The 9,715-nt window shown below is 34.1% G+C and overlaps 1 protein-coding gene across 2 annotated transcripts; it reads right to left on the reverse strand.

The window, feature by feature from the left end:
- Positions 1–302: 302 nt before the first annotated feature.
- LOC116181609 lies at positions 303–7,653 on the reverse strand. Of its 2 annotated transcripts, XM_031501981.1 has the most exons (10): positions 7,563–7,653; positions 7,417–7,513; positions 7,168–7,353; positions 5,165–5,354; positions 1,706–2,033; positions 1,127–1,660; positions 886–1,073; positions 801–806; positions 580–732; positions 303–529 (listed from the first exon to the last, which is right to left on the reverse strand). In XM_031501981.1, the coding sequence occupies exons 2-10, from the start codon at positions 7,505–7,507 to the stop codon at positions 451–453; spliced, it is 1,755 nt and encodes a 584-aa protein (XP_031357841.1). In that variant the 5' UTR covers positions 7,508–7,513; positions 7,563–7,653; the 3' UTR covers positions 303–450. The 2 variants fall into 2 exon arrangements, with proteins under 2 accessions (XP_031357841.1, XP_031357842.1); XM_031501982.1 differs by lacking the exon at positions 801–806 and having other exon boundaries at positions 7,417–7,628.
- Positions 7,654–9,715: the final 2,062 nt, after the last annotated feature.

The raw sequence follows: 9,715 nt of genomic DNA on the forward strand, positions 1-9,715 counted from the left end.
GCGCAAGCTATGCCTTAAACCTTGTGTACAGTGCTACCAACTGAGAAATAGCCAGTAATACAATTTACCTATGCCCAACTTATACCTACTTTCCTAAACTTAAGGTTGCGCCGTTTTTTGAAAGACCCGTTAGTTCGTGCCAGTAACAAACACGTAAAAAAATCCTGTGATACAAGTGGGGCAGCTGCAAGCCACTGGTTAGGCATTTTAGGTTTCGTCGGTGACGATACCATAACTGTGTAGAAACATACCGTCTGCAACTCGGATCTACATACTTTTTGCATAGACTAAAAACACCTTACTCAATTTATTGTCTAAACATTTATTAACTTCCAACTAAAGTACAATCTTTCAAACTACCATGTATTTGTGAAATGAAACCTATGTATCCCTTCAATGCAAATGTGTCTAAGCATACTTATGTTTCGTCAATATATAATATGTTATTGTTTACTTAGATTGTGGCACATAAGAAATCACAATGGCAGATTCTGGAGACAAAGGAACTTTTGTTGGATCGGTGGCTTTCCTACAATTATTATAATAAATAAAAATAGTAACACAAAATAAAGTACTTACTTTTTTACTACATTAGTTTCATTATAATTGTTGCTATAATACTGAACTGTAACATCATCGAATTTTAATGATGTTTCTGTAGGCAAATCAACCAGTACTCTCTCTGATGAAGGATTGAACATGACTATGTAACCCGGATTTCCTGGTGCGAATCTGGAAAAATTCTCATGAGCCCTTGTATTTTCGGATGCTATATTAATGTTAATGACTGTTTGACTTACCTAAGTCTATTCCACATACAGAAAGCATAAGTTAAGAACAATTATTCATAAATATTAAACAACACAAGATAATTAAATAACTTACCTTATGTATGCAAATACAGTATTATTTGCAACTAAATATCTATCAGTGTTGCCATGCATAACCGAATCTGATTTTCGTATAGTTAACAGATCCTTGGAAATGGTGGAATTTTTGCTTAACAAAGTTGCACCAGGGAGTAACATTGTTACAATGTTTAATACATTTTCTGGTACGGCAGAAGAAGTGTGCTACAAATTCGTATGTATGAACTGCCATGACAAACAAAGCGCCGGAGACTTACCTGCCAAAGTGGCCAATATTTGTTTTCTAAAATTAAGAATACGCTATTGAGATCATTATTAATTTGTGGAGCTAATAACTGCTTATTGGAACTAAACACCCTCGCCTGTAGGGGAAGATCAATAACCAGAGAATTATTAACTTTAAATGCATCCAAATCCTTCAGACTTTCAGACAGCATAAATGGGCCTCCCTCTGCTTTGTCTTTAACGATCTCCCTCCATTGATTTAGAAGACGCCCCAAGTCCGGTAAATATTCGGTATTGGTATGTGTATAAAAACCATAATCAGTGAGGCCAAAACCAATCAACTGAGAAATTCCATCGTCTTTGAAACCAGGGTCTACTAACAAATACGGAGCTCCAGTTAATCGAATCCCTTTCACACCGGCTTCAATAAAACTGTGCAGCACATTTGAAAACTCGTTCACCACCTTTGGATTAGTGAAATTCAGCTGCGGCGAGTCATCGGGCGATAAGTAATATTTTCCGAGTTTCTGAGAGAACTTCCACGATGACGTATTCTGCCTGGATTTCTGCACGGAGCGTGTTATTAGAAATAAATGGCGAATAATACCTACCCAGTTGTTTGGTGCCATGTCTTCTCCTGAAGTAGATTTCTTCGGCTGAGCCCAAATGTAATAGTCTGTAAACTCGCCGTCATTTTCTTTGTCTTCCGCTTTAGAAAACCATTTGGAAGATGTTCCCGGCTTCAAATCGACAATTACGTTTATTTTTGTTTCATTGGATCGTTTTAGGAATGAGATAAACTTATGCGAAATGTTGATCGGTATGTATACATCATCCGGCCATGTAACAATAACACCTTGAATTCCGCTATCCTTTAACTGTTTCAATTCGTCCTCGGTGACGTCTGCATCTACTTCTGTTAAGGGTCCTTCTTCCCACCTACAATAACAAATTCACAATATTACAATATACTACAAGGTTTTTAATGTATGTGTATGTGATTAAAGTGTTAAAATATAGTGTAGAGCAGCCTTGGCTGAAACTCCGCCCACTTAAAAATAAAGACCAAATATAAAAAATAAAATACATAGTTTTATACAAATCTGAGTGAAAAACTTAGTAAACAGAAGGAGTGTAGTAGCTCCTTTTCTTTAAAATCTTTAATAAAAATTGACCAAAACGTTCTTGAACAGTTGCAGTAGGATCAATAAGCTCATTTTAATCTTTCACATAGTAGTAGGTAATTTTTCAATGTAAAGCTATTTTCGAAAATGCGCCGGCGTTCATTTATTTTCAGCCTTCTGTTGATGTGATTTACTTGAAACCCACAAGTCATAAAAAAATTAGTTTAGTACTTACCAACCAGAAAGCTGAGAAAAAATCACTAACGGTTTGTTAAAAGTATTTTTTTGGTATCTTGGACAATTACCGAGATCCCTGTAGTGGAAATGAAAAAAAAAACACCCTGCATAATATCTATATGTCAATGATCAAAATTAATATTATGCCAAATGGCGCTTTCACCCTGGGGACGGTTGCCACCCTATCTCGCGAATGGAAATGATTTATTATAATTTGACCACAGCAATAGATTCTAACCAAAAACTGTTCTAGACATTTTTTTGTGAAAATTAATACTCAAGTTATCATAAAATATGTACTGCATTTATTCATCTCATCTATCATCCTTGCGTTTTATAGATCAACACGTCTCCAGTCACTGTTACACATCGATCATTCAGAGGGTTAGGTGGAAGAGCAGGATGCGGATATCCGCCAAATGAACCTTGCCCAATGCTGACGAATCGTGCTGTCTCTACTCTTAATAAGCACTATCAATAAAGGCTATTATTTACATCATTGTCATTGTCTCTTGTTAGAGCTCAGGTCTGGCCTTAGTATTTAAAAAACCTTTCTTAAAAAAAAAATGTATTTAGCATAGAAATTGAGCGAGTTATGATGAAAATAATATCGATCCCCACTTTCTTCAGCGAAAAAAGTAACGTAAACAACCCCCTAATTCAGTTTTCTTTATTTATGTATTATTAATACATTCTAGAAGTTTGACCAGTTTGGAATACTTAATTTTAAAACAATTGCTAAATTTTAAAAATGGATTATCGCAGTTTTGTCAAAAAGATCCTTCCCTTCAACATAACTTCAAAGGAGGTAAGTAAAATGGTAGCTTTTTTAATTGCAAACATTTTGCTCATCGGACGACACTGTACGACAAAAATTAAATGAGATATAGACGTTTAAAACGTGTATTTATATGCGAGCACTACTGTTTTAAGCCCTTGAAGCCACAAAAAACAAAGGAGTTATGATTATAAACCAATTCTCAAATTGTTTTTGAAAAATTCTAAAAGCACAAATCGCAGTATGATGATGGTCCATTGCATCCGGTTAAAATGAAAGAATTGCCTGCACCTGAAGGCCTTTTAAAAATAATTTTTTGCAATTGTAAAAAAGGTTGCAGTGCGTTATATAGATTTTGACATTGGAAAGAATGATACTCTAATATCCCGTGTAAAGTGAAATTGCAATAAAGAAAACTGTTAGCAAAGTCAGATAATACTTACGTTTATTTTTGTGCCGCCACAGTGAAGGGTAAATCAGGCCAAAGGTTTACTAAAGGGATTTCCCACGCATTAATAAAATTCAAAAACAAACCCTTAAAAGCGAGTTTATGCTAGTGCTCGTTTCACTTGGCAACTCAAAATTTGTACTGATCAGAAGGATCAACCACCGAAATCTACAATTCAATCGATCATCATCAAAGACGCTGTTGTTAGAGTTATTCAGATCGTCGGCTTTAAGAATGCATCCCAGAAATCACCTATTAACCATCCCAATGTGTTAACCCCGTTAGCCTAGAAACGCTTCATTATAAAAATGTATGACTTTTCTAAATTTGAATTGATCAATTAGAAAAGAACATTCTGACCTATTATTATTGTTTTTATATTTTTATATACAGAAACCCCTGAGTTTGTGACCAGCCTTCTCGGAATTTTTAATCTTGCAGAATCTAAATCGACTTCAATTTAAATTTTAGAATAAGGGAACCAAATTCAAAGGTATTTCACAATTGATTTTGTCAACATAAAACAAACTAGGGTGCAGTTAGAGTGTAAATTGGTACTTAACAATCCTAAGTCAAATTATTGAACGAATTAATATTATATTTTTTCTGCCCGCGAGCTCTTTCAGCTCCTGAGCGTTTTTTGTCGCTCACCGCCCTCAAGCGCTGAAGGATTAAGCGCCGTTTGCGAGAGTTTTTTCCGCTGACAGCACATTTCCCCGAGCGCTCGCGATACACCACTGGAGCACTTTTAGAAGTGATCGAAACTCGCAAGCGGTTTCACATCGCAAAACAGCTCGATGCTCGCGAGCATTTTTGAGACAATTGAGCGCTCGTCACTCAAGCGGTTTTTTAGAACACTCAACTATGCTCTGGTAGAGATAGCCACCTCTACCTAGCATTTAAATATTCAGATCTATGCCAGGTAGACATTTAATATTTAAACCATTTTACAAAAAGCAATGTAATCCAGGAGATGCATCCTTAAATGTCCTCAATATATGTGAATGACAATAGAGCTTTTTACTATCATTCACATTCTCTTTCACCACCACCAACAGAAAAAGTACACCTTCACCCTCATGTTTACCATCCATCAGGAAAAAAATCTTGAATACATCCTACAGTATTTTATTACCTGTCACTTCCACTGCCACTCTGCCACCAAACTTTACTAAACCATGACATCCACGTGGTTAATGTCTATCAAATAAATCTTTTCCAAGCTTTCTATGACATATACATTTTCGCTTGACTTTCTCCACCACAATAAAAAATAAGTACAGCAAGATCTTTCAAAAGCTTTATACAATATTTTAGTCCTTTTTATTTTATTTTGTTGATGAGGCAATTTATTAAAAAATATAAATACTGACTCACATATGAACTTTGATCTCTTTATTTAACAAAACAACAAAAACCGTGTATAAATGATTCATTATATAAACATACCTACCTCACTTAAAAAGACAAATTTTTAACTTACCAAGTACGTGGTTCAGGAGGTGAACACTTTGGAGCAGCGACGATGATCAATATTGCTCCAACCAGCATACCGGCCCAAAGCAACCAGAAAAAAATAAATAAGAACCATCGTAATCTCACCCAAAAGGGGTCGTTAGCGCATTTCAACAATTCCTCTTTGGTCAGACCAACAAATGCACTTTTGATTTCACCTAATAAAGGACAAGTTTCAGTCTTTTCCATTGCACAGTACATACATGCAACAATAAAGACAATTAGCCAAATTATGAATTATATTTCTAAGATTATTTACATTATCAGATCATCAATAAATAAAGCGTATAATTAATTATACATTTAATAATAATAATATGATAAGACCATTTTCCCATTTTTAAAACTTTCCAAGTATATGCAATGTAATCAAACATTTCATCACTGTATAAGGTATAACATACTGTTAGATTTCCAACTGAAATAACATTTGAAATGCTGCATACATGAACATAGTGCCTGACTCATCGGATAGTATAAGTATAAAAATCTATTATTTTTTTCGTTAATAGTGGCATATTACCCATTCTTCTTTGAAATAAATCAAATATTAACTTCGAAATGAAATATCAAACTTTGATACCATTCCATCAAGAATTGAAAACCCAATGCAATTGCAATTACTTTTGCTATACCAAAAATGCTAGTTATCAGGTAACCGATCTTTTTAAAATTATGTCGAAGTAGGCCATTATGAGCTTATGCTTTTTGACAATTGATGCATTGCTTGATTTGTGTAATCTTGCTGGGTTCACAATCTCAATTTTGCCAATTTCAACGTCTAATTATAAAAATGACCTGAGCTCTACTACCTTCACAAATGACAGTCAAGGATGGCTATGAATTGGATTGTTTTCATGTCTACATTTTGACATGCTGTACGCTGGGTCTCCGTCGAGATTTCTGTTATAACGGGCGATCAAAAATGAGTTGCTGTCGAGTTGCCTTTGGAAGTTCAAGTTAAATACGATTTTCCATGTAAACAAAAATTCCAAAGGTAACTCGACAGCAACTCATTTTTGATCGCATTGTATATCCGTCAATATCGAATGTACAAAGTCACATGGCAAAATCTAGTATTATTTTAAAATGCTATTTATTTTAGAAGACCATTACAGAAAATTTACAAAAAGAATCTGATTATTCCAATAATAAGAATATCGGCTTTACAGATTAAACCTTGGGTTAGTTAATCACTAGATTAACATTATCACTGTTCTCAAAATGTTCAACGTGTGCTAATAATAGTCTTATTTATACACCAGTGTCAATTGTTTTTGTAATGAACAACTGACAGTTTGTGCACAGCATTTAAATTTAAATTGTCTCCAATTTTTCTCATCTGCAGATCTTAGATCATGATCTAAGCTGCAGACAGTCTTTACCAAGGTCTTTACAAGGTTACATGTCATTTCTTACAACATCGCACTGCTGTACATTCCTTTTCTGTTGGCATTTTTATTATAGATGGAATTACTTATGGGACTTCTGCATAATAATGTACCATTAAATATACATGCTTCAATATTTGAGAATTGCAACGAAGCATTTAAATTAATTTTTTTTCTAAATCAAGATAGATTTATTTTTAACGAACGGATTAAGGAGGTGACTGCTAATAAGTACTGCTTCACTAAGAATAATAATTTATCTTCAAGCACCTATAACCACACCCATATTACTTATTGATTTTTTCTATTACATATAGATAAACATAATTTTTCCTACTATTAAGAGTCGGGATATAGGACACATTCTTACTCCCTGCGTGATCATACACTGCCACATAAATAACCATGCAGTTACGTCACGAATGCAGACATAAGTGACACAGTTATTTATGCACCAAATCAAATTAACAATAAATCAGTGACCGAATGGGATCTTTGATCAGACGGTCATTACCAAAAATACAAAAGTCTGAATATCTTAATTTAATACAGAATTGTAAAGCAATAAGCGTCGTCTTACCTATATCAACTTTTGCGTCACCATTCTGTTTCTCATTCGAAACGAATTTCACATCGGCCACATTAATTTTCGAATGGTCACCTACTTTAACATCATCTTCTGGCAGCATCTTCTCGTCTGCACCGTCTTTCTCCATTCCGTTACTTTTAGCTTTTAAAACCCGTTTGGATTGTTCGACGGCCGCCTCTGCAATTAAAATTCCTTCATGCACAAGCAAAAAGAAGCTGATGCAACCCTCTTTTTTTTTACCTTCCATATCAACTTCAGGAATCTGTTTGTAGACAGCGGACGGCGATTCTTTATCCGGCTTAGCGGATATGTCCAATTTAGTGCTGTCCATTTTACACTAATTAACAAGAAATTAGATAATTGTGTTTCTTTTATTGAAAGAAAACCTCAAGGATGAATCAATACGGATTTCGGACACGAAGTTAACCTGCTTATATGGCAACGATTATGGAAATTCGTAAAAAGTTTCGCCAACGTGATAAAAAAAAAAGACAATGTCATACAGGAGGTATCAAAGTTTATCAGAAGCGCAGGTTCGATGGCAAAAAAATGTATGTAATAGTTTTCGATAGTTTAACTTTCTGTCCGTCCGTCCGTTTCGTATGTGTACATAGAACTTGCGAACGGTTTCGAATTTTTATCATCACCCAAGGAAGAACTGACTAAATTTTTAGGGACCCAGTAGCTTGTTTGCTATATTTGTTACAAGTTTATTAATTATGTTATAAATATTTACCCAACGCTTCGTAAAAGATTTATTTGTAGAACATTGTAATCCTATTTATAAAACAAAGAACGATCCTGACATCTAACGATTAAAAGGGAAAATATTTGAAAGGTCAATAGCTGCAAAGATATAGCTGTTTATTGTACAAGTTGATAAAATTGCACTTTATCTAGGAGAGCGATTTTATCGTCGCCTCAACGCTAATAAGCATCGAGAAGATCATGAAAATTGATCGTCGTGTGGAGTACAACATTTTTTCTATAGATAACTAAAACTAAAACTGTACGTATGGCTTATTTATCAGAACAGTCCATGAAAGTCAAGCCATCAACAATTAGGTCTTATTATTCAATGCTAAAGAGTACGCTGCTGATAAATGAAAATTGTGAATTTGTGACATACAAGTAAGTAATTAATTGTATGTACCGCCGCAAATCAAAAGCATTGAACCATAGTCACGGTTGTGGTTACTTTTGGTTGTCGGTTAAGTATGAAATGTATTTCCATCAAATTTAATCTAAAAAAGTATAATGAAGGCCAACGGAGGGACTTAACATCTTTAAATGACGATTATAACATATTGATATAATTATTTTACCTACTTCTTATATTCATTATAACACGTAGGTACAAATTACAGTAATATTAATAATATAATAAATAATATTAATGTTAATACCAATTTTTAACTGGGCAAAACTCAGCTTTTATCATGGTTAATTTGATTGCAACCAGAAAGAATGAAATTGTTTCTTTTAAAATATGTATTTAAAGAATATGTGTTTCGATCTTTTTCTTGCATGAATAATAATTTGCGATCATTGCGATTTCTTATTTACGAAGTCATACAATCAGCCTATTTCCAAAATCCAAAATCAGAAATAAAAAATCTCGATTTGTTCTCAAGTTATAGTGTTAACAGCTCCGAATGGACAGGCAGATGGAAAATATAACTCGATTTTAGTTTTTTCTTAAAATTACGTTCAACTTATTCGACATTTTGAACTTTCTCGCATCTAAAACTGCAAAACATTGTCTACTTAACCAATGGGCCACTTTCACATTTTTTATTTATGTGATAAATCAATGCGGAACATAAAGAAATAGGTACCAGTATGCAAAATTTCACAATCCTAAACACACAAACTTTTAAATTATCTAAAGATAAGTTTTCCGCGCGCTTGGAAATCATTTTAAACGCTAGATTTTGCCGGCACATGGTTGTGACGTCACAACTGTGTAAAAGTTCAGTGGCGGTATACTTGCATGTATACTTCAATGCGATGATGTAGCGTATGCGTTTGTTGTTGCTTACGTTTTCTCCTGTGTACCGTGAAATATATCGATGTCTTTCTGACGGCACGTCTTGAGACGGCCCTTCCCGTACGCACTTCGCTTCGAGCTTTGCATGACAGCAATACTCGCGAGCATTGCACGTAGTTACGTTAAAAATCGCAGATTAATGATGGTAATACGAGGGTAATAAGTAAAAAACAAGCAGCAGCAATAGGTAGTTCTTTTAGATCATAATGAAAAAAGTAAAATAAGAAAAAAGGTATCGAGTAGAGTAAAGGAGTGGTAGGTATAAAAAAACGAGGTGCTGCCAATCATATTTATCTATTAATAGAAATCAATGTAAATCACTCTGAAGATTACCAAATTTACTTCCGGATGCATATGCTGACATTAAATATATATTTAATTGTTGAAATTAAATTCGTTAAAATGCCTACAATACATTTTTCTGAAAGTGGCATTGAAAGTTTTACTGTCTCATTCCATCCAATATAATGAATATATATTGTCTTATTT

The sequence above is a fragment of the Photinus pyralis genome, unplaced genomic scaffold (genome assembly GCF_008802855.1).
Source record: "Photinus pyralis isolate 1611_PpyrPB1 unplaced genomic scaffold, Ppyr1.3 Ppyr1.4_unclustered_Scaffold1279, whole genome shotgun sequence".
Classification (NCBI taxonomy): domain Eukaryota; kingdom Metazoa; phylum Arthropoda; class Insecta; order Coleoptera; family Lampyridae; genus Photinus; species Photinus pyralis.

What these genes read in the sequence shown, in the direction of transcription:
- LOC116181609 (XM_031501981.1), bottom strand. Translation starts at nt 7,507, where the DNA reads ATGGACAGCACTAAATTGGACATATCCGCTAAGCCGGATAAAGAATCG. An exon ending in TGACGCAAAAGTTGATATAG is followed by an intron (nt 5,355 to 7,167) that starts GTAAGACGACGC and finishes GTCCTTTATTAG; the next exon opens with GTGAAATCAAAAGTGCATTT. An exon ending in GAAACTAATGTAGTAAAAAA is followed by an intron (nt 530 to 579) that starts GTAAGTACTTTA and finishes TAATAATTGTAG; the next exon opens with GAAAGCCACCGATCCAACAA.